This window comes from Zea mays, chromosome 6, assembly GCF_902167145.1.
Source record: "Zea mays cultivar B73 chromosome 6, Zm-B73-REFERENCE-NAM-5.0, whole genome shotgun sequence".
Classification (NCBI taxonomy): Eukaryota; Viridiplantae; Streptophyta; class Magnoliopsida; order Poales; family Poaceae; genus Zea; species Zea mays.
Window position 1 is genome coordinate 11,706,914 of NC_050101.1, and position 25,437 is coordinate 11,732,350.

General features: G+C 44.6%; 1 protein-coding gene across 1 annotated transcript; it reads left to right on the forward strand.

The window, feature by feature from the left end:
* Positions 1–6,368: 6,368 nt before the first annotated feature.
* On the forward strand, positions 6,369–10,716 carry LOC103630847 (COP9 signalosome complex subunit 3). The gene is made up of 11 exons (XM_020539730.3): positions 6,369–6,732; positions 6,858–6,979; positions 7,103–7,349; positions 7,434–7,491; positions 7,909–7,998; positions 8,876–8,938; positions 9,348–9,437; positions 9,624–9,782; positions 9,863–9,984; positions 10,178–10,250; positions 10,335–10,716. The coding sequence occupies exons 1-11, from the start codon at positions 6,545–6,547 to the stop codon at positions 10,398–10,400; spliced, it is 1,278 nt and encodes a 425-aa protein (XP_020395319.1). The 5' UTR covers positions 6,369–6,544; the 3' UTR covers positions 10,401–10,716.
* The last annotated feature ends 14,721 nt before the right edge of the window (positions 10,717–25,437 follow it).

The following is a 25,437-nucleotide window of genomic DNA, read 5'->3' on the forward strand; positions in this document are numbered from 1 at the left end:
TCATGATCACACTTTTATTATCTATTTATTATTACTGTTCATGATAAGATCATTATGTTAATTGGAACATGGAGCGACCACCCGGGAAAACAGTGCTACCACAAGGGTTTAATGGGACGCCCTTGGCTGATTAATTAGGAAAGCTAGTGGAAGACTACCTTACCCGAAAGGGGCAAGGGCAGTAGGGGAGTGGTCAGTGTAGAGAGGTCCTTGGTTGATTTTGCTGCGATGGCGGTCAGGCAAGAACCCTGCATTGGAGCTTCCTATAAACTGTAGCGGGTTTTCTGAAGCTAGTGGAACTTTGTAAAGGCATCATAGTGTTACCCTGCCTCGCCTCCTCGGTAGAGGTGCATGGGAAGTCGCGATCCCTTGGCAGATGGGTAACATGACTTGTGGGTAAAGATGCGCAACCCCTGCAGAGTGTAAAACTGGTATACTAGCCGTGCTCACGGTCATGAGCAGCTCGGACCCTCACATGATTAATTTATGGAACTAAATTCAATTTGTCATATGCATTGCATCGCAGGTGATGTTATTACTTTTGTTCTTCTATTTAATTGGGTTGGCATTTACTTATACTTAGTAACTGCTAATAAAATTTTGACCAACTTTAAAAGCAATGCCCAACTTTAACCATCCTCTTTGGTAAGCCTTACACTTCACATGAGCTCCCACCTTTGGCGAGTTCATGCACATTATTCCCCACAACTTGTTGAGCTATGAACGTATGTGAGCTCACTCTTGCTGTCTCACACCCCCCCACAGGTCAAGAACAGGTACCACAGGATGAGACGCACGGAGGATGCCGTGACGAGTTCGTGAGAGGTCTAGGCCGTCGTCTCCCAGTCAACTTCGGGTTGCTGGACCGTTGTCTCCTTATAATGTAATTATTTATTTTGTATAGAACTCCTGTTATATAGTAAAGATGTGACATTCGATCCTGTGCCATGATTCATCATATGTGTGAGACTTGGTCCCAGCACACCTGGTGATTATGTTCGCGCCCGAGTTTTGGACCCCTGAAACCCGGGTGTGACAGACTCTAAAATATGAAACATTGGGCTTTTTACCGGTGAGGAGTTCATATGATGTCTTCTTGAGGATTCGGTGTAGATACAACCGGTTGATGGCGTAGCAGGCGGTGTTGACCGCCTCGGCCCAAAACCGATCCGAAGTCTTGTACTCATCAAACATGGTTCTTGCCATGTCCAATAGAGTTCTATTCTTCCTCTCCACTACACCATTTTGTTGTGGCGTGTAGGGAGAAGAGAACTCATGCTTGATGCCCTCCTCCTCAAGGAAGCCTTCAATTTGTGAATTCTTGAACTCCGTCCCATTATCGCTTCTAATTTTCTTGATCCTCAAGCCGAACTCATTTTGAGCTCGTCTCAAGAATCCCTTTAAAGTCTCTTGGGTTTGAGATTTTTCCTGTAAAAAGAATACCCAAGTGAAGTGAAAATAGTCATCCACAATAACTAGACAATACTTACTCCCGCCGATGCTTATGTAAGCGATCGGGCCGAATAGGTCCATGTGGAGGAGCTCAAGTGGCCTGTCAGTCGTCAAGATGTTCCTATGTGGATGATGAACACCAACTTGCTTCCCTACTTGGCATGCGCTACAGATCCTGTCTTTCTCAAAATGCACATTTGTTAGTCCCAAAATGTGCTCTCCCTTTAGAAGCTTGTGAAGATTCTTCATCCCAACATGGGCTAGTCGGCGATGTTAGAGCCAACCCATGTTAGTCTTAGCGATTAAGCAAGTATCGAGTTCAGCTCTATTGAAATCAACTAAGTATAGCTGACCCTCTAATACTCCCTTAAAAGCTACTGAATCATCACTTCTTCTAAAGACAGTAACACCTGTATCCGTAAAAAGACAGTTGTAGCCCATTTTACATAATTGGGAAACAGAAAGCAAGTTGTAATCTAAAGAATCTACAAGAAAAACATTGGAAATAGAATGGTCAGGTGATATAGCAATTTTACCCAATCCTTTGACCAAACCATGATTTCCATCCCCGAATGTGATAACTCGTTGGGGATCTTGGTTTTTCTCGTAGGAGGAGAACATCTTCTTCTCCCCTGTCATATGGTTTGTGCACCCGCTGTCGATGATCCAACTTGAGCCCCCGGATGCATAAACCTACAAAATAAGTTTAGTTCTTGATTTTAGGTACCCAAATGGTTTTGGGTCCTTTGACATTAGATACAAGAACTTTGGGTACCCAAACACAAGTCTTGGAGCCCTTGTGTTTGCCCTCGACATACTTGGCAACTATTTTGCCGGATTTGTTAGTCAAAACATAAGATGCATCAAAAGTCTTAAATGAAATGCTAGGTTCATTTGATGCACTAGGAGTTTTCTTCTTAGGCAATTTTGCACGGGTTGGTTGCCTAGAACTAGATGTCTCACCCTTATACATAAAAGCATGATTAGAGCCAGAGTGAGACTTCCTAGAGTGAATTCTCCTAATTTTGCTTTCGGGATAATTGGCAGGGTACAAAATGTAACCCTTGTTATCCTAAGGCATGGGAGTCTTGCCCTTAACAAAGTTAGACAATCTTTTAGGAGGGGCATTAAGTTTGACATTGTCCCCCTTTTGGAAGCCAATGCCATCCTTGATGCCAGGGCGTCTCCCACTATAGAGCATACTTCTAGCAAATTTAAATTTTTCATTTTCTAAGTCATGCTCATGAATCTTAGCATTAAGTTGAGCTATGTGATCATTTTGTTTCTTAATTAAAGCTAGATGGTCATGGATAGCATCAACATTAATGTCTCTACATCTAGTGCAAATAGTGACATGCTCAACGGTAGATGTAGAGGGTTTGCAAGATTTTAGTTCAACAATCTTAGCATGCAAAATATCATTTTCACTTCTAAGATTGGAAATGGAAGCATTGCAAACATCTAAGTCTTTGGCCTTAGCAATCAATTTTTCATTTTCAATCCTAAGGCTAGCAAGAGAGGCATTCAATTTTTCAATCTTAGCAATAGAAAAAGCATGATCATTTCTAAGATTGGCATATGAATCATCACAAAAATTTGAATCAACCTTAGCAATTAATCTAGCATTTTCATTTCTAAGGTTGGCAATAACATCATGGCAAGTGCTTAGCTCACTAGTTAATTTTTCACATTTTTCCATCTCTAGAGCATAAGCATTCTTAACCTTAACATGCTTCTTATTTTCCTTAATTAGGAAGTCCTCTTGGCTATCCAAGAGATCATCCTTATCATGAATAGTGCTAATCAATTCATTTAACTTCTCCTTTTGTTGCATGTTAAGGTTGGCAAAAAGAGTAAATAAATCATCCTCATTATCACTAGAATTAGCCTCATCACTAGAGGTGGCATATTTAGTGGAGGATTTAGATTTAACCTTTTTCTTTTTGCCGTCCTTTGCCATGAGGCACTTGTGGCCGACGTTGGGGAAGAGAAGTCCCTTGTTGACGGCGATGTTGGCGGCGTCCTCGTCGGAGGAGGAGTCGGTGGAGCTCTCGTCGGAGTCCCACTCGCGGCAAACATGGGCATCGCCGCCCTTCTTCTTGTGGTATCTCTTCTTCTCATTTCTTCTCCCCTTCTTGTCGTCGCCCCTGTCACTGTCACTAGAAATAGGACATTTTGCTATAAAGTAACTGGGCTTACCACACTTGTAGCAAACCTTCTTGGAGCGGGGCTTGTAGTCCTTCCCCTCCTTTGCTTGAGGATTTGTCGAAAGCTTTTGATGATTAAAGCCATCTCCTCATTGTTGAGCTTGGAGGCGTCGATGGGGAGCCTACTTGATGTAGACTCTTCTTTCTTCTCCTCCGTTGCCTTGAATGCGACGGGTTGTGCTTCGGGCGTGGAGGAGGTGCCTTGCTCGATGATTTTCTTTGAGCCTTTAATCATTAGCTCAAAGCTCACAAACTTCCCTATGACTTCCTCGGGAGACATTAACTTGTATCTAGGATCACCTCGAATTAATTGAACTTGCGTAGGATTAAGAAAAACGAGGGATCTTAGAATAACCTTGACCATCTCATGGTCATCCCATTTGGTGCTCCCGAGGTTGCACACTTGGTTCACCAAGGTCTTCAAGCGGTTGTACATGGCTTGCGGATCCTCTCCTTGGTGAAGCATGAAGCGACCGAGCTCCCCCTCGATCGTCTCCCGCTTGGTGATCTTGGTCACCTCGTCTCCTTCGTGCGCGGTCTTGAGCACGTCCCAAATTTCCTTTGCGCTCTTCAACCCTTGCACCTTATTATACTCCTCTCGACTTAGAGAGGCGAGGAGTATAGTAGTGGCTTGGGAGTTGAAGTGGTGAATTTGGGCCACTTCATCCGAATCATAGTCTTCATCCCCTACGAATGGTACCTATACACCAAATTCAACAACGTTCCAAATGCTTGTGTGGAGTGAGGTTAGATGATGCCTCATTTTGTCACTCCACATATTATAATCTTCACCGTCAAAAACCGGTGGTTTGCCTAGTGGAACGGAAAGTAAAGGAGTACGCTTTGAAATATGAGGGTAGCGTAGGGAAATCTTACTATACTTCTTGCGCTCATGGCGCTTAGAAGTTATGGATGGCGCGTCGGAGCCGGAGGTGGATGGCGATGAAGAATCGGTCTCATAGCAGACCACTTTCCTCATCTTCTTTTTCTTGTCGTCACTCCGATGCGACTTGAGGGAAGAGGATTCCTTCTCCTTCCCTTTGTTGCGGGACTCTCCCGATGGAGCCTTCCCATGGCTTGTAGCGGGCTTGTCGCCGGTCACCATCTCCTTCTTGGCGTGATCTCCCGACATCACTTCGAGCGGTTAGGCTCTAATGAAGCACCGGGCTCTGATACCAATTGAAAGTCGCCTAGAGGGGGGTGAATAGGGCGAAACTGAAATTTACAAAGTTAATCACAACTACAAGCCGGATTAGCGTTAGAAATATAAGCGAGTCCGAGAGAGAGGGTAAAAAACAAATCGCAAGCAAATAAAGAGTGAGACACAAGGATTTGTTTTACCGAGGTTCGATTCTTGCAAACCTACTCCCCGTTGAGGTGGTCACAAAGACCGGGTCTCTTTCAACCCTTTCCCTCTATCAAACGGTCACTTAGACCGAGTGAGCTTCTCTTCTCAATCACACGGGACACTAAGTCCCCGCAAGGACCACCACACAATTGGTGTCTCTTGCCTCAGTTACAATTGAGTTTGTCACAAGAAAGAATGAAAAAAAGAAGCAATCCAAGCGCAAGAGCTCAAATGAACACAAATGTCACTCTCTCTAGTCACTATTGATTTGGAGTGATTCCGGACTTGGGAGAGGATTTGATCTCTTTGGTTGTGTCTAGATTTGAATGCTATAGCTCTTGTAATGTGTTGGAAGGTGGAAAACTTGGATGCAATGAATGTGGGGTGGTTGGGGTATTTATAGTCCCAACCACCAAACTAGCTGTTTGGTGGAGGCTGCTGTCGAATGGCGCACCAGACAGTCCGATGCGCCACCGGACACTATCCGGTGCGCCAGCCACGTCACCCGGCCGTTAGGGTTCGACCGTTGGAGCTCTGACAGGTGAGGTCTTCTGGCTGTCCGGTGGTGCACCGGACAAGTACTGTAGACTGTCAGGTGCGCCTGCTGCGCGTGCTCTGACCTCTGCGCGTGCAGGCGCGCATTAAATGCGTTGTAGTCGACCGTTGCGCGCGAAGTAGCCGTTGCTCCGCTGACACACCGGACAGTCCGGTGCATACACCAGACGGTCCGGTGAATTATAGCGGAGCGGCCTCCATTTTTCCGAAGGTAGCGAGTTCAGCGTCGAGTTCCCTGGTGCACCGGACACTGTCTGGTGGTGCACCGGACACTGTCCAGTGCGCCAGACTAGGGCACACTTCAGTTGTCTTTTACTCTCTTTATTTGAACCCTTTCTTGGTCATTTTATTGGTCTATTGTGAACCTTTGGCACCTGTAAAACTTATAATCTAGAGCAAACTAGTTAGTCCAATTATTTGTGTTGGACAATTCAACCACCAAAATCAATTAGGAAAAGGTGTAAGCCTATTTCCGTTTCACTACTAATATAGAGTTTAGGGACGTGCAAATCCCCTTGACGCGTCTAATGGGCTCCAATGTGATACACAGACCGGTAGTCTAGACGGTCAGCAGTAATAAAACAGAATCTCGATACTAACTTGTTTCGACAATTTCCATTAACTCGGCATAAATTTATAAGTCGGGACCGGCTGAGTTGGTTATCTTGTCTTCATATATTTCCAACCATAACAAGCACCAGGTCACCAGGTCATCAAGCAACAAACATATTTATCTTTCAATTCTTTTTTTATCAACAGTAAATAAGTACAGCAAAATCACCCCCGGAAATTCCTAATCCCAACCCAAACAGCCCAGTCGAATCGCCCCGGTCCGCAAGAGCGGTCGCATCCCAAAGCCCAGAAGGCCCGAACCCCAGCGAGACAAGCCCAGAGTCGGTCGCTGAACCGCTAGACGTGCCCGCGCCAGCCTCGGAGAAGAACAGTGGCCACGACGGCGGCGGCGGCGGCGGCGACGCCACTGATGGAGTCCCTGGAGGCCCTCGTGGCGCACATCCAGGGGCTCTCCGGCAGCCCCGAGGAGCTGGCGCACCTCCACAGCCTCCTCAAGCAGGCGGACGGCGAACCCCTGCGCGCCCACGCCGCCGCGCTGGTCCCTTTCCTCGCGCACCTCAGTCCAGAGACCCACTCACTCGGCTACATCTACCTCCTGTACGTGCACCTCCTTCGCCCCAACCCTAACCCGCACCTTCGAACCCATCGCCGCTCCCTCTCTCTCTCTCTCCCTCCCCCCAACTCCAATCTCCTTCTAACTTTCCCCTTGCTGTTTGCTGCAGGGATGCGTGCGCGGCATCCGCTTCCAATCTGAGCGACTTCGGCGGCGGGGACTTCCTGGTCACCATCGCCGGCTTCCTCACCGCGTGCTCGGCGGACCAGATACGCCTGGCTCCTGACAAATGTGCGTGCTGTTTTTTTTTTGACCCCCAGATCGATTCTAATCGCAATGCGCTGTACCCTGTTACGATTGGCTGCCGTCGTTGTAATCTGACAAACTTCGACCTCGCCGTGCGCTGTCGTGCAGTCCTGCATGTGTGTAAGGTGCTCAAGGATCAGGTTATGCAGCTCAACATGCCCATCAGAGGGATCGCCCCGTTGCGGGCGGCGGTCCGTAAGATCCAGTCCTCGCCCGAGCAGCTGACCCCGGTCCACGCGGACTACCTTCTCCTGTGCTTGCTGGCAAAGCAATACAAGGCTGGACTCAGCGTCCTGGAAGATGACATATTCGAAGTGGATCAGCCAAAGGACCTGTTCCTCTACTGCTACTACGGGTCTGGATCGAACGTGCCTTTGTGGTTCACTTATGGTTTTGGAGTCCTTGTGGCTCATGCTTACTAGCTTGCCTTCTGCTGCAGAGGGATGATTTACATTGGGCTCAAGAAGTTTCCTAAAGCTTTGGAGCTTCTTCACAATGTGAGGCCTTGACCTGTACTGTGTGTCTGTTTTAGATTTTTTTGACGAGAAGGGGAGACCCCCCCTATTTCATTAGGAAATAGGAAAAACCAGTACAGAGTTTAGGCGATTACAACCAGGGCACGAACATAAGGCTCAACAGACCTCAACGCCCCCTACCGAACAAAGTCTGAGAATCAGCCTTGCTAAAGACTGGGCACAACCAAAAGGACCAATATTGAGCTCGACGCAGCGAGACCCTCAACGAGATCAAACGCTTAAGACAATCAGCACCGAACGCAGACCGTACAACAGCTAACACTTCATCATATCACCTCCAGAAGCAGAGTCCTACAGTCTGGCTACTAGACAATAACCATAACTAAAGCTAAAAGACACCTGGATTGCATCTGATGTTTACTGAGGTACTATTTTCAGGCTGTTACCGCCCCAATGTCAACATTGAACGCGATTGCTGTAGAAGCTTACAAGAAGTATATCCTAGTTTCACTCATTGTGAATGGACAGGTACACTTCCAGTCTGCACTCTCTACTGCCGTGCATTTTTCAGGAAACTTTACCTAATGTTTAGTTATAGTTTATAGAATCTTTATTTCCCACTAGCATCATGTGTAAATTTGACACCATCCGTACACTTGTATTTGTTACCTATATTTGTTCACTACCTATATTTGTTGATGTAACAAGTACTCTCTCCGTTCTTTTTTATTTGTCGCCGTTTAGTTCAAAAATGAACTAGCGGGCGACAAATATTCAAGATGAAGTGATAGACTATAACTTGAGCAATCTCTCCCATCAGAAATGAATAGCACATCAGTTTGTCTTCTTAAAGTGAAGAGATGAAGTGATAGATTGATAGTATTCAATTAACAGTCTGCATCATTTATTATAGGTTTATACAGGCTAGATACAAATATGATTAATTCAAATACCAAATTCTTGGCGTATTTCATTATATTGGACAACTTGAGCAATCTAAACACCAGTTCTCCATGAATTCATTGAACTTAATGTTGTGCCTGACTGCCAGTTACCACTTGCCAGATTAATTAGGTCTATTGTTCAGGAAAAATAAATTTGGTGCAAAAAGCAGTTGGAATTGGTAAGGGTATGGGTGATTAACAAATTCCTATTTTGATAGATTCAACGTAATACACCTTTTTTATCTTATATAATTGTTTCTTCCACTCAATTTATGTCTTTATTTTGCTTGGTGGGATTTTACCACATATAAAGATTCCTGACTTGGTGAAGTTGATATTCTAAATTTTACTGTGCTGATGGATATCTAATATAAACTCGTTATAGTTTATTTCTGAACATCCCTGGGAAGTTGTTGCTTTAAGTTGAATTGGCTAACATTTTGATTTAATTTGTGTAACAGGTCCCATCATTTCCTAAGTATACATCCATATCAGCCCAAAGGAGTATGAAAAACCATGCTCAGGTTATATTCCACTGAGTTCCATTTTGAAAAGAACCAAACTATAGACTGGCTTATGCTATGATAGCAATGAGTTGTTGGAACACTTGAATGCAGTGTTGAAGGCCGCTGCTCTGCCTAGTTTTTGTTTTGTTTTTATTGGGTTTTTTCATAAATTAGTTTATAGTGACTGTTTCTTTGCCTTACAAAAACATAGGAAGATGGTTACCTTTATATTTTTAGCAACTCACTTTTTACAATGAACTGCTGTTTTGAAAGCTGTAGATGTAACATTGTTGACATATCTCTTAGGTTCAACCACTGGCACTATTGCCGTGCTTTAACATATATATGATAAATTTTACTATGGTAGATTTACGTGGTCTATAATTGTTATGATCTTATATGATCTCTCTTTATTATCCGTTTTCAGATTTATTTTGAGCTTTCTACAAGCTATAGCAACGGTCGCTACACTGATTTAGAGACATTTGTCGAATCAAATTCAGCAGCATTTCAATCTGTGAGTATTTTTCCATCCACTTCGGTTGCCATTTTCTACTGTTATCTTCTGTTTACCTGCAACGGTAGCTACTGCCTTGTTGGAAACTACTTGTTGCCTTTGTGTCAGATTTTATATGATTTTATAGTTAAATTGGCAAAACGAGGCATTTGTTAGCATCCCTGATCATGAGCTCTTTTCTGGCAGGACAACAACCTAGGGTTGGTGAAGCAAGTGCTCTCATCGATGTACAAACGGAACATCCAAAGGCTGACCCAGACTTACTTAACTCTTTCACTTGAAGATATTGCTAGGTCTGTTCAACTTGAAACACCAGAGGATGCTGAAATGCATGTACTTCGCATGGTAGGTGTTCTTTCTAGAGCCTGTTTGCATTATGTGGCCATGTCAAGTAGTCGACACTAAAAAATGGCACATTTTTGCAGATCGAAGATGGAGAGATCCATGCAACCATAAACCAGAAGGATGGAATGGTCAGCTTTCATGAAGATCCTGAGCAATATAAAAGTGTTGAGATGGTGGAGCATATTGACTCGTCTATCCAGAGGTGTGTGCATTACTGACGCTCTTGACGCCTATTTTCATTTTATAACCTCGAAATTTATGAAGCACGTCCTAGTTCTTGAATTGCGGTTCCATTCTTGGCAACCATGCACATTGCCGTAGCGGCGTAGCCTCTCAGTGTTGAAGACAGAGCACACATTTAATTTGGACTGATTCGTTAAATAATCTCTCCTCAGGTTAACGGCATTGTCCAAGAAGTTGGCTTCAATTGATGAGAACATGTCATGCGACCCTTCATATTTGTTGAAGGTCAGTTCAGAGTTTCATAGATATATTTTATTTTGTTTTTCTATCGTCTCTGCCTTGCTTTGCGAATTTCTGGATTTGGTGCAGACGGGAAGGGATCGTGGAAGATTTGACTACGATGACTTCGACTCTGTTCCACACAAGTATTTTTGAGATGATCCGAGCCCTACGTGATTCTGAAGTACGATCATCAACGTAGCAGCCATTTTGTAAAGTTGTCTTTAGTTCGATCGATTAATGGCTTTTGAAAATTTTGAAAAATCTTGTTTAAAGAATGGGTCTGCTAGCATATTTCTCCTCCAATTTGGAGACAAGATTTCATTTGTAGATCATTTTGTTCGGTAGAGTTTGAGCGGCATGCATTGCAAACTACTACCTCTACTATCTCTGTTCTCGAAAGGCTTGCGTACAAAGTTCAGCATTTGTACCAACTGAAGCGATCATGGTTTAGTGAGTGTTCGGTTCGCTCTAACTAACCTTCTGCCACATTACACTACCGGAATCAGCTCTTTTGCCGTGTGTTCTAAACACACGGCAAAAGCTATTTTACACTCGGCAAAGGTTTTGCCGAGTGTAACACTCGGCAAAAAACGCTCGGCGAACTATACATCGGCAACAGCTTCTTTGCCGAGTACTTTTTGTCGGGCACTCGGCAAAGAAAAGTCACCGTCACGGCGCCAAGTAACGGTGACGGATCCTTTGCCGAGTGCCTACGGCGACACTCGGCAAAGACTGGTCCAGTGGACCCCACAGCCAGTCCCTGTGCCGAGAGCCCTAGTAGGCACTCGGCAAAGGAGGTTTCTTTGCCGAGTGTCTGGTGGCCTGGCACTCGGCAAAGAACCCTCCAGTGGGCCCCTTTGCTAGTATCTTTGCCGAGTGCCTTGGCAAAAGCACTCGGCAAAGATGTCTTTGCCGGTTCTCAGGTTTCCTTCTTTGCCGAGTGCAACTGTCAGCACTCGGCAAAGATGTCTTTACCGGTTCCCAGGTTTCCTTCTTTGCCGAGTGCCATGGTCATAGCACTCGGCAAAGCAACCCTTTGCCGAGTGTTTACACTCGGCAAAGTGACCAGGATGTCCCTTTTTTATTTGCTTTTGTTGTTCCATCCAAACAAACAAAAGATATATATCATTCACATCACATTATATATCAAGCACATCAGAATGAACACATTTATCATCAACACCATATATATCACAAAGTCTCACAAAACAGATCACAAGTCTCACTAAAGTCAGGATCATCACAAAACAGATACAAGTCTGCATCATCACTAACATCACCAAGTATCTCACAAGATAAAGTGTAACTAACATCACCAACACTCATAAAGGTAAGTCTGGATCATCACAAAACAAATCATCAACGAGGTGGGCATCTGGACTGGTTCGGCGAAGGGCTGGACGAAGCATGAGGGTTGTTCGACGCCGCCGATTGACCCTGCACAGAGAAGAGATTGTATGTGTGAGAACATATGAATATATATCATGCAGTACTAAAATTTTGATACTCACAGGAGTAGTGAACTCTGTAGGGTCAGCTGCAGGGAACAACGGAGGTGGTGGAGCATGACCCTGTGCGGCGCCAAGGCTCTGCATGTACGCGAACATCTCCGCCATCCTCTTCTCTAGCTCCTCACGTTGCCTCCTCTCATCATCTAGCTGAGTCTGTAATATTTCGCCCTAATGTTACGATAATGCAAAGAGAAGATATATAAAAATCAATGAACGATGAATAGATAAGGAATAACCTGGAGTTGCTGGATACGATGCTGTGAGGTGTCCTGCCGAGGTCGTATGGCTGGGCTCGCGCTCGTGCTCCTTGCTCGCACCTGAGAGAGAGTGGGAGTGGAGGACGAGTCGATTGCCCCGTCGGCAATCCAGTACCGCCCATGCCTCTTGCCTCCTCCGACCCTCATGAGGACATCTCCGTCGATGTCCTCGGTCCTCGGATCGTAATCTGGCCCATGGACCTCCTTGGCCATGGCGGTGTACTCACTGAGTCGGCTGTGGATGGCGGGGTTGGTGTACGCCTCGGGCCCGTCATCCGGGTTGTAGGTGACGTCGGACGTCGCCTTCCCCTTGTGGGCCATGGCATATGCCGAGAACGTGGAGCAAGGCGCGCCACCATGTGCCACCGACTGCGAGAAAACCAACGAGATGGTTAGAAATCATGTTTAATCGAAAGTTATATACCTAAATAAAAAAGAGCGCGTACCCATGCTTCCGCGTATTTGCCCAGGCTGCGGCTGCCTTGATGGTGGGAGGGACCTTGCATCAGCAAACGCCGTTCCCGGCTAGCGTTGTGCGCCTCATCCCACTCAGCCGAGCACCACCTCTGCACCATCTGCTCCCAGCACTCAGGATGCGCGGCGCACCAATGAGGAATCATCTAAAAAATATAAGTACACAACAGATCAGAAGAAAAAAATAAGCATATTTAGTACCAATAATAAAGTTTTGTATTTACCTGCAAGTACTGGTCCGGAGTCAACGACATGGTTCGGGCGTCCTTCTTGTTCACCTTCTCCCCAAGGACGGAGCCGTGGTAAGTGACGATGGCCTGGATGCGCGCCTCGTAGTGCATGTCCACGACGAGCTTCTTACAGCATGTCGTAGACACCACATCCGCCCTGGCCTCGTATCCAGCATCGCACCTGAAGAAATCCTACATACAAAGACGATGTATCCATACATTATTTCAAGAATATGCAACAAATGCGACTTATTAAACAATATAGTGCGAGGAAGACTTACCCATAGCTCTTGCTTCACCCGCTCCGCCTTGTTGTTGAATTGTCTGCCGTCCCGATCTACTGCATCGGGGGCGACGGCGTAGTGGTCGAAGGTGTATGCTGGGCTCGTCACTCCGGCGTACTCGACAAGTCCAGGGAAGTGTTCCCGGCATAGAAGGCCCAGGATGCCATTGGGGTATAGTTTAATATAGGTGATGATAGGTCCTAATCCCACCTGCGGTTGCGTAGATGGAGTTAGTTTCCATGCTCTACTCCGATCCGAGATAAAATTTCGGCAGCACCTACCCGCTGTTCTCCGGATACACGTCCTGACAGGGAGAGTGTACTGTCCGGAGAACAACAGGGAGGTGACGCCGAAACTCTATCTCGGACCGGAGAAGAGCATGGAAACTAACACCATCTACGCAACCGCAGGCTGTCCAAAAAACGTGGACAATTCGAAACTGATACATTTGTAGATATGCAAAGATCTGCATATCTACACCGTATCTCTTTCGAACGGGAGACGCCTAACAGGGTTACGTGATCTACGACCATGATGCGGATGTAGAGGTTATACCTAGGGTGGCGGTGGAGTCAGGCTAGTGGGGCTGTGGCGGGTCGGTGCAGTGGCGACGCGAGGCAGACCCGCAGCGGCTAGGAAGACCTCTGCAAAAAAATAAACAAGTATGTCAACAAAAAAATTCGGCAGCACCTCCCCTGCACGGGGAGGTTTCCAAAACCTGCAAATAAAAGTAACAGCACGATGGCTGACATTCACACATATATCAACGGCACGATGGCCGACAATCACATTTAATCGACATCCATATCCACCATCACACAATCATATCTAATCGGCATACAACTAAAACTAGGACCCCTACACAATCATAAACGTGACGAGACGGCAGTGCACTGCATGTGCCGTGAAATATAAAAAACAAACAAGTAAATTGTTCTGGAAGGCACATGGGACTGGCTAACCACCGAGACGTGAAAGGGGATCCAGCACTTTGTGCAAAACAATATGATGCTCAGATAATGTGACGTGCGTGTGCGCGAGAGGGGCACATGCCCCCGCATAAACTACGTGATTATTACGTCGCTGTTAGGGGGAGGTGGAGCGTTGGCATCAGCGACGTCCCGCGCGCACACCGGATGTGAGACGCCATTCACGCTTACGCCTCCTCCTCCTCCCCTGTTTCTGTTTGCTTGCTAACCTAATGGCACAGCAGAATTGACGCCCCATCAGCTAGCCTAGCCCCCGGTTGATCGATGGAGTTAGGAGTGTTGTTTGTTTCATCGTCTATCTACTGTCCTCTGAGTGACGGCGACGTCGCCATGCATGCTCTCGGTCCCCCCAAGTTAATTTCTTGTGTAAGCCACTAGGCAACGATGCGGCAGCGTCACGTTTATGGATGGGAAATACGTTACGGTATGTATAAAATGCATGAGAACTCAACGGGTCGCTACAGTTACAGTATGCCTGGCTCCACATCACCACATGCAGTGCACTGCCGTACCGTGTACGTAGCGGCGCGACGGCGGGCGACGGCGGGTGGCGCAAGAACGGCGGGCGCGACGGCGGGCTCGACGGCGGGCGCGACGGCGGGCTCCGGCGGGCGACGGCGGCGCTCCGGCGGGCGACGGCGGGTTGGGGGCAGAGAGAAAGTGAGAGTGAGAGAGAGACAGGGAGTGCGGGCGCTGTAACGGTATTAAAACGTTCTTTGCCGAGTGCCCGCGATCCGGCACTCGGCAAAGATTTTTTAAAAATTAAAAAATAAACTTTACCGAGTGCTGGATCTCGGGCACTCGGCAAAGTCGTCTTTGTCGAGTGCTGGATCTCAGGCACTCGACAAAGTCGCCTTTGCCGAGTGCTAGCTGTAGAGCACTCAGCAAAGATGTGTTGTACAGACTTTGCCGAGTGCCCAAGGACAGGCACTCGGCAAAGTTGTCTTTGCCGAGTGTTAACTGGACAGCACTCGGCAAAGTATTTTTTATTTTTTTTTTATTTTTTGCAACCAAACTTTTTGTGGTGTGTTCCTACACTATGTAGACCTACATGTATCATTTGTGGACAATTTTAACAGAGTTTTCAATCGTTAGTAGATTTAGTTCGTTTATTTGAATTTCTTCGGAAAATTTAGATTTGAACTGTAGGTCACTCGAAACTTGGAAAACCGTGCATGCAAAAATGATATTCATGTTACTTAGCATAAGTTACGACCGATTCCAGGAGCGGACCAGAAACTTCGAGCAACATGCTCACTAAACATGACCGTGAACTTGCCATACACATGTTTAAAAATTGTATAAAACACAAACAAAGTCAGAAAATCCTGAAACTTGTCCACTTGTCATGATATCATATGTACAGGCTGCGATAAAAAATTTAGAATGTTTGGAGAAAGTTGTGGGACACTATGTGTAGAAACCTAGGAGAACTACATTGAAACTCTATGATTTCATGTGTAGTTCTCCTAGGTTTCTACACATAGTGTCCCACAACTTTCTCCAAACATTCTAAAATTTTTATCGCAGCCTGTACATATGATATCATGACACGTGGACAAGTTTCAGGATTTTTTGACTTTGTTTGTGTTTTATACAATTTTTAAACATGTGTATGGCAAGTTCACGGCCATGTTTAGTGAGCATGTTGCTCGAAGTTTCCGGTCCGCTCCTGGAATCGGTCGTAACTTATGCTAAGTAACATGAATATCATTTTTGCATGCACGGTTTTCCAAGTTTCGAGTGACCTACAGTTCAAATCTAAATTTTCCGAAGAAATTCAAATAAACGAACTAAATCTACTAACGATTGAAAACTCTGTTGAAATTGTCCACAAATGATACATGTAGGTCTACATAGTGTAGGAACACACCACAAAAATTTCGAGAGACAAAATAAAAAAAATAAAAATATACTTTGCCGAGTGTCCAGAGATGACACTCGGCAAAGTACGCTTTGCCGAGTGCCTACTATGTGACACTCGGTACAGAACCTCTTTGCCGAGAGCCAACGGCTGACACTCGGCAAAGACTAACGGCCGTCAGCTTTGGGACGGCCGCTGACGGCCGTTTGCCGAGAGCCCCCTTTGCCGAGTGCCGTTCTGTGCCGAGTGTTCAGCTCTCGGCAAAGCACGGTTTGCCGAGTGCCTAACTTTACCGAGTGCGGCACTCGGCAAAGCTTTCTTTGCCGAGTGCCCGACAAAAGGCACTCGGCAAAGAAGCCAACACTCGGCAAAGCCTCGGATTCCGGTAGTGTTAGTTAGTATTAAATATAGCATAATTATAAAAATAATTACAAAAGCGAGAACTTAATGACAAGATGAATATATAAAGCCTAATTAGTCTATGATTCGATGTATAGTATAATTATAAAAATAACTAAAAAATGAGAACTTAATGACAAGATGAATATATAAAGCCTAATTAGTCCATGAGTTGATGTGATGATAACGTAAATATTTACTGACTAGGTATATGCCCGTGCGTTGCTACGGAATCAATATGATGAAATACATTATATGAAAACACTAATTGTTGTTCTATTCTTTTGTTAGCATCGCTAAAAATGGATGTTTACATACCTTAAAAGATACAATATGACATAATTTGAATAGTATGACAGAAGATTCAATCATATACTTGAGTAATACTTATTGCACTATCCAGACTCCAGAGTCACATAATTTCTCACATACACATAAGTAACACACAGATATTGTGACACAGCACAGGCAACAACCTAAACATCACTCTTCACTGAAGAATTGTAGCCATCTTGATCATCATAGTACTTGAACCACATCATGATCCCTCCATATTTCCCTGAGTTATTGATCAATGGAAGCACCTAAGACTTGATGTCATCAGCGAGTATAAAACCACTCCCAGCTGCCTGAGGCGAAGATGGGAGGCCAAGAAAGATCTTATTCACAGAAGTTATTGATCATATTAACAAAAGTTTATCTCGGCGTTATGAAATAGAAGAAAGTAGAAATCATGTTATAATTTATTTTTCTGGCTCAAGAGACCGATGGCTACACCAAGATAAAGAGGTTACATTGCATGACTTTACCTAATTCAGTGGCGCTGAAGTACAACGGAGGCGGGCGGTGGGTTGGCAGCTCGGCGAGGAGCTCAGCAACCTAGGCCTCATCGGTGGAGGAAGGCACGCGCTTGGACCTCCGGTATTTGTGGCAGGAGAAGGATGTGTGGACGCCGCGGACATAGCGTGCGCACCGTGTGTGCACCCACACGCTGCACTCGTCATAGCTGACCATCTCCTCGTCGTCGTCGAACGTGACACCGCAGGAACAGTCCACCGTCCACGAGCCGTCCACCCAGTCATCGGTGGGGTTAGGGGCAGGGATGGGAGGCGCCGCGGCTGCCGCCGCCATGGCCAAGCCAAAATAAAAGACAAAAATGGCTATATATATCCGGAGGCCGAGAGCATTGTTCATACAGGCCAAAAGGAAACCTTGAGAAGAAGAGGCTGCCACAACAATTTTGACTGACTAACCTATGCTAGAATGATGAGCCCTCCTTGTGACACGAAAAGGTTGGCATCCTTGAGCCTTTTTATTATGATCATTACAAACGTCTCCATGTGCATCTACGTAAAAAACAAAACCATTAGGTCACAAAAGTGGAGGTTAAATCAAATCCAAAATTCCTTTACCAGCAAGGGCTGGAAATAAAATACTCTTATTTAAATGACTGCATAGAAATGGTGCAGAGGGTACTGAATCTAGTGATTCAGTAAGGATGTGTATACATTATAGGAAGCAGCTCTTGTAAAATAGGAAGTAACTCTTGTAAAATAGGAAGCAGCTCTTGTAAAATACTCTGATTTAAAGGGCTGGAAACAAAAGGCTTCCCCGCTGTTGGTGTATACATTATAGGACAACAGCTCTTCGACATTATCAATCAGGAGCTTGTAAAATAGCTTCTCATTTCTGTCCTGGGAAAAAATGTAGCATTCAACAAAACAAAAACACTCTTGACTGAAATAACAATCTAGCTAGCTGCAACTGACTTTGTAAGCACATAGTTTCCCTTGGATATGTTTGATGGGCTTACCTGAAGGTCCATTAGCGCAGTGTAGTGCTGCAACGGGGCCTAGAACTTCCGTTGCCACAACTCAAGAGAGCAGCCAAGTCAGTTATTTTCCATCATTATTGGATTGCATAAGCATAAAGATAATGAACAGGTATTGAATGCCCAATTTAATGGTAGGAATAACAAAAAAATTAAAACAAGAAAACAACTCTTACAATCCGGTGGCGCACAGACGAAGGATCACAATCACGCATTGATTTGAGCAACTTCTCTTTAGCATAGAAATCATTATTGTGCACGTTACGTGTGTCTGCACTTTCCACCTTAACATTAACCTCAACCACCTGCACGAGAAATGATCAAACAATCAATCATAGTGGCTTTAATATAATGGATTTACAGAGATAGTCCACTGGATAAAGCATGTCACCCCTCTGTTTGAATCAAAATAGATGATTGTGTAGTTGTTTGAATCCAAAGCAGACACAACGTTATATCCATTGGTCCAAAAGCATGTCACCCCTCTGTTTTGAATCCATCTGAAATACCATGGAAAATGCTCCTCAGCCTACTCCCACCAAACATCTTCATCATCCGTTTGGCTCGGGCCGCAAGCTTCTTGAGATTCCTGCCACAAGAACACAAGCATAAAAAACTAAGAATTGCAGCGAGAATTGATGAACACATGATGATTGGCTACTGATAGGTGTATGTAGTCTGTACCATACCTGACGTGCTCCGAGGACATGATCTTCCACCGGCAGGAGCTGCTGTCCGTGAGGGCAGTAGTGGTCGAGCGCTCGGATAGGTGACTCCTGTGGAAATGAGTATAATAGCATGCCAGTCTTTATCCCATTTCTAACAGATCTAAATAGCAAAATAAAATTGGTTCAAAGGGTCTAATGCTAATATGCATTCATTTTTTTGAATATCTAATAATAGTACGAATGAAACTTTTCTGAGAATCCAACTTACAGCATTTCTGTGGTTCAAAGGGTAGAAAATTACTGCGGTGAATCTGTGGTGATTTCTTGTACAGCTATGTGGGTACCATTGTCAACTTTGTCTATAGCTCACTGAATAAAACTGAGGATGCAACTTTTCTGAGAATCGCGCACCAAACCCTATCGATAGGACGTCCCAGCTGCGAAATCGCTCTTTACCCGAGTAGATGTCACAGCCCGAGTAGCCCAACCGCCCGAATCCAGAGCGCGAGCGAGACCCCAATTGAAAAAAAACAGGACCCCATTTGTCTTCATATTTGAAAATAACCAGTTAACCAAGACTTGATGCAATCAGTCTGTCAAGCTTGGAAAGAATTAACCATTCTAGATTATCTCAGTTCGAGATTGCAGCCAGTTTACGAGTTCCAACTTACAGCATTTGAGGAAAATTCTCAGAATCTAGAGATAAACCAATAGAATGTTTGGCATATAATTAATCATGGCAATGTTATTATTTAACAGATTTATTCTAGGTGACAACTTATCCTACTTTCAGGTATGAACAGATTACAACATCTACTTAAAAGGACTCATACGTCCCCAGGCTGTTCTTGAGTTCAATGAGAATTAACTCTTTGTTTGCAGCACTCAAAATGTTGAAATGTTTTAGTTCCTAGTTGTAGGACGACAAACGATCACATAAGCTTTAGGTATTATCTAAGTGTCTAATGGTACAGTATAGACACACAACAACATTACTACTGAATTGAAGGTAGCAAAAGTTTACCATGGCTTTTCTTTGCTTAGTGTGTTTGATCAATAGACTATTTGTGGAGCACACCATGCATCACTATATTACCTAGTTCAGGGAACATTCAATATTTTTGCTAGTTCTAGCAGTCAAATAAACAAGCACTGAACAACAAATAAGAATAACATACATCAGAATATCAAATAAACAAGAGAAGACAAGATACCTGATTACGTTTTTGTTCATCCAAGTTTGGACGAGCTGAGCTTGTCCTAGCATGAAATTGTTGTATAGATTTTTATATTTAATATATGTCATGTAAGTAGAAAGCAAAAGGTAATTTCTTCTATATAGCTTCATGCCCCAAGCTGGAGGTAAAAAGGGATAACAAAATCATACTGGCAACCCATTAATATTTATATACTACCAAATTGAAAGTTAAACCCCTTTAATGGCTTCCCTGAAAAGAAATAAACAAGAATAAAAATAAGGTGGTTAACCATGCGTGAGTGCAGGCTGGAAACTGGTGGTGCCGTGCTGGTTCACCAACCGTTGGTGTCCTCCCTGGTCATTGCTGGGCTTTCTAAAGCTACAATCGAGATCCCAAATTCTCATCAAAACCAAATCATCCCCTAGGGCGAGATCAAACCAATGGTATGGCGCAGAGGCAGAGGGCAATTAGAAACAACGAGGGCAGTAATTTACCTGTGGTTGGTTGAGAGAAGAGGCTGGCCTGAGGTGCGCATGCCGCTCTTGCTGGTCGCCGCCTCTGCCTCAACACACACATGAGATACGTGCGTACCTGGGATTCGATATGGATGTTTGCCATCTCAATATAGTACCATCTAGAACTTCTAGTTACTGTCTTGATACTCTGGTTTCTGCTTCATTGTCTCTGGGTGTCCAGTCTAGCACCTAGGTTAAAACTAAATAGAAATTAGATGAGTTTAGACAACTAAGAATCGAGCTAAATAAACCAGTTTTTAATCTCATGTTAGTAGCATGTATCTAACAAATAGGCAAGGTATAAAGCACAAACAAGTATAGCTCACCATGTGCCTCTGAAGCTAATTCTTTGCGCTTCATGAAGCTGAGGCAAAATTCACAGAAAAATATTTTTGGGCAGTCATTATAATCTAGTGGAAAAGGAGAGAAATACCATGTATGATGTATCTATCTCATATCTCCCCAGTTCAACCTTTGTGATATTTTTCACCTTTGTGAATTCTTCATGTTCTCGCAAGCTGGCTCCATCAAGCTCCTCATGTCCTTGTCCTTGTTTGCTTTCTGTGAAATTGTTCCTCCAGATGTGGAATGAAGATGCAATGATGAATTCATGTGTGATGTTGGGGAATTGTGATTTCTCTACAACAAGCCACATATCTGTCAGAGTGACACGCATCACAATGAAAAAGAATTATATAAGAAATGGTCACTAAAGCGATTCTAAAGTAAATAATTACTTCATGTCATACCCTTCTCCATTTGTTGACTTGTTCGTTGAGATAGAAAATGGAGATTTAAAAATTATCCATAGTAGAAGTAACCCCTACTACCTAAAGCTCACCATAGCCGGCCAGCGAGTAGAGAAGGAGGCGACACCATAGCACAAACAAGGATCAGCGAGTAGAGAAGGAGCTGTTGAGACGACACACTCACCATAGCCGGCCAGGCCGGGAAGCTCTTCATCTTGGTAAGCACGAGGTCACCCACCTTCCACTTGACGACGGTCGCGACCATGGAAGCAGGTCCTGCAGGTTACGGTCGCGACCACGGAAGAATCTTCATCGTCACCATCGCCCATGACCGCCCGACCTGGAAGCACGTCGTGCAGGGTGCCTCCAGCTGCGATTTGAACAGCCCGCGGTGGTGGTCGTCGAGGAGGAGGCGGAGAGGTGCGCAAGGCGGTCACGGAGGCAGTACTGATGGGGATCGACGGGACGGGTCGGGTGGCGCCGGCCTCGACGCTCGCTCGTCTCCGGATCTCTTCTTGTACTGATGGGGATTGACGGGACGGGTCGGGTGACACCGGCCTCGACGCTCGCTCGTCTCCGGATCTCTTCTTCCTCTCCGCCTCACCCTTCCCCGTCAGTACTGCCTCCATGAGATTGGGGGTCACGAAGCGAGATTGGGGGATGGAACGGGGGTGGGGCGCGGGGTCATGAAGCGAGATTACCGGGGCAGCGGGGTGGGGCGCGAGGGTCATAGAGGCAGGGCGTGGTGGGGATGGGGGCGAAGCCGAAGGAAGGTGCATGAGGTTATAGGGGCGAGGGCATGAGGACGGCGCGGGGGGTGGGGGGGGCGATGATGGCGGGGCGTCGACGGAGGATTTCCTGGGATTGCGGGAGTGCCAATGGAAGGTACACATCAGCAAGGGCGCGAGGGGGAGCGCAGGCGCGGGCAGAACCGTGGTGCACGGTGTGGACGTCTACGATACTGTCTTATAGAGTGGTATAGATTATAAATTAATTAAGTTCAAAAAGTTATCTCATCGTTTGGTCTTCAACTATGTAATTTATAATTAAATTATATTTAATACTTGTAACTGACATGTGATACGGACTAAATTTTAGTTTATAGAACAAAAACCCTCTAGTGATCACATTTGGTCGTGCATCAGTTCGTATTTTTAAAATACTCCGTACGTAATAAACACTATCTGAATGCGGGCATTTTTCTGATTCGGTGAGAACTTTGAATTCGATCTGCATGAAATTTATCCAAAATTGTTGCCAAATCCTCCGTTCCAATTAGACTCCTTAATTTGTCAGACACAAGGCGCCTAAACCTGAGTGTTTTGTTTTTTTTGCTATTATAGCATATTTAGTATGAAGTGGTTCCTCTCTAATAGTATTAACAGAATAAACTTCCCATTTCTCTAAAATGATATTTCACCCATTTGTATATAATTTTCTTATTTTTAAGATTTTAAAGGACATTTTTACCAGAAATAAAGAGTACAAGTGAATCTGTGTGACTTGATTGTCTTGGCTTCTTATTTTCCTTTCCAAAACAACAAGCTACTATCCAGGATACTTGATTTGCTAATTCACGACTGAATTTAGAGTGGACCTTGCCTTTTGTTGACTTGTTGCTAGCTATACAGACGAATTTGAATTATGTGTGTTTAAGAAGGATGGCTTGACAAAATAAGTATTAGCCTATCAACTAGAATCTTTGTATCTGCAAGAATGTGATAATCACGACTTGAGTAGATTGATCATCAAGCGATTGCTACATATATAGGCAGCCTGCACCAGCATTGCACTTTCATATGGATACAATGCACCCTCCTCTGAGAGTCCCGGTCATCATCCCTACCGCCGCGCGCCTAATGGCGATCACCATCAGCTTGCGCCGCTCAACGCTCCGCCTCGCAAGAACGCGCTGTGGCGCGCCGCCACACGACCCCTGCTCGTGCCTTACCGCGAGCCACGCCGCGTTGTCCGCCTCTGCCGCACGAACTTGGCCATGCTGTGTGCTCCCCTCGGCGACGACGAGCCCCGCAAGACCCCGCTCGACCTAGCTAGCCTTGCTACTTGCTTCTTTCGCCACCAACATAACAGTGCCATCCAAACCCAGTTTGTTTGTCAAGTGATTGGAGATTGACACAAGGAGCACCATAGAGCTGATAGTTCTCGTCTCTGCAAGTAGTCCCCAAAAACTGATAATGCCGGACACATGAAATAGAGAGTGAGAATCCAACCATGCGAGTCCACCAAGCTGCATCTGTACAGAGTAGGTGGGGATCACCCGTGCAAGTAGCTGCCAAATAACCTTGAACCAGATACCGTCTCCGCAGCTGTAATGCATGTTGTTTGCATAACCGTCAAACCAAAGTAACCTGTAGAACACATCATGCAATTGCATAGACTGAATCATCCCGAAGGCAAGCAAGCATTCAAGCAGAATGGAGTTCCCTTTGTATTCTAAAGAAACCTAACAATAACATACTGTCCAAGCATAAAATTTTGTTAGTGTTGGGGACTTGTTCTCAAATGCTATGAGTTAAGAACAAGGCAACACAGAAGATGTTAAACGATAAAGTCCTTCGTCCATTGAGGCATTATTTCCCTTAGGATATAACGATCTTCGGACGAAGGTCATGAAGGACGAACCTTCATCATCATAGTATGCATTAATGAAAAACGAAGCATATGAAACATAAAAGATAGCATGAATAATCATATAACATTACTCATTTAATTTTATTATATCATTAAAGAGAAATAGAAACAATATCGCATTATAAATGTACCTTCGGCTTGGAAGGAGATGACAGTACAAGTGTGACGCAAAAAGTGAATGCCAAGTCAGCGTGAACAGTACGGGGATACTGTTCACCTATTTATAGACACGGGACACAGCCCTTACAAAATTACATTCATGCCCTTTACATTTGATAATAACTCTATAGTAGTCTATCGAGGTCTGAATAGCCTTTTCATCTTTAAGTCGGTTCCACTCTTTGCCGTTACGCCGAAGCTTTCCTGCTCAACACCTTCGGCTCTGTATCAAGCTTCGTATTATTCCGGTCTGCTGCAATGCCGACTTTAGTCTGAGGGTACCTGTTCACATATTGTACTACACAAATACTGTTAGATCCTGTTTTTGAGGACCTTCGGACGCCGAAGGTCCCCAACAGTTAGTGCTGGGCAGGATTGGTTGCACATTCAGTATTCATGAAAGCATATACTTGACAAAAGAATCGAGAATCGTATGAATGTCATAAACGACATGAAAATCCTGGTTGTTATTTAAGAATGACATCTATAATTTCTATCCAAGTTTGACAAGGTACAAATAAAAAAGGATGATAATTACGAACAGGTAGTCAGGAACTACACAGTTGAACTGAAATGCATGTACTTTTATTTCAGTTGTAGTGAAGGCTGAAGTTGGCAAACATCTATAACAATGATGTTGTAGTGCATAAATGGGTGAATACAAGTCATTCAGGAATATTAACACTCTTGTAGACTGTCTTGTTTATCAATAAGAACCAATGTAATAGTGACCCGTATCTCTGAACTCTGATACAGGTGCAATCTAGTACAAGATGATTATCCACTCAAATGTTGATCAAATACTTGTATATAAAATATTTGATCGAATCATTTCCATTAAATGGTATCAGATCTACAACTGCTATGAGTTGTCCATTAATACCTGCTTAGTTTGAACATGGATATATCCATACTTGATAGTGGTTTGTTTACCATACTCTGATGAGCCACCATTTATGCAAAGACCATATGTTCCCTGTGACATCACAACAGTTGTTGTATATCTTCAAGTTTATCAGTAAGGAATATATATGACCTGAATTTTTTTTGTGACGGATAGGTTTTCACACCTTTGCAGTGCATATCGCTGAATCTCATGTTTTTTTCCATGGAATTATTTTTAGGTTGATGTGAAAGATCGAGTTGACTCTTGGTGAATCTCACACTACTACAGGGATCCTCTGTACAGGCGGTCCGGTTAGCCTCTACACAGGCGGTTCCAGGAACCGCTTGTGGTGCACCGCCTGTGATGTAAAACAACATCACAGGTGGTCAATCAAAAACCGCCTGTGATAGACACACATCACAGGCGGTCCGGTTTAAAAGAACCGCCTGTGATAGACACACATCACAGGCGGTCCGGTTTAAAAGAACCGCCTGTGTTAGCACACATCACAAGCGGTTTTAAT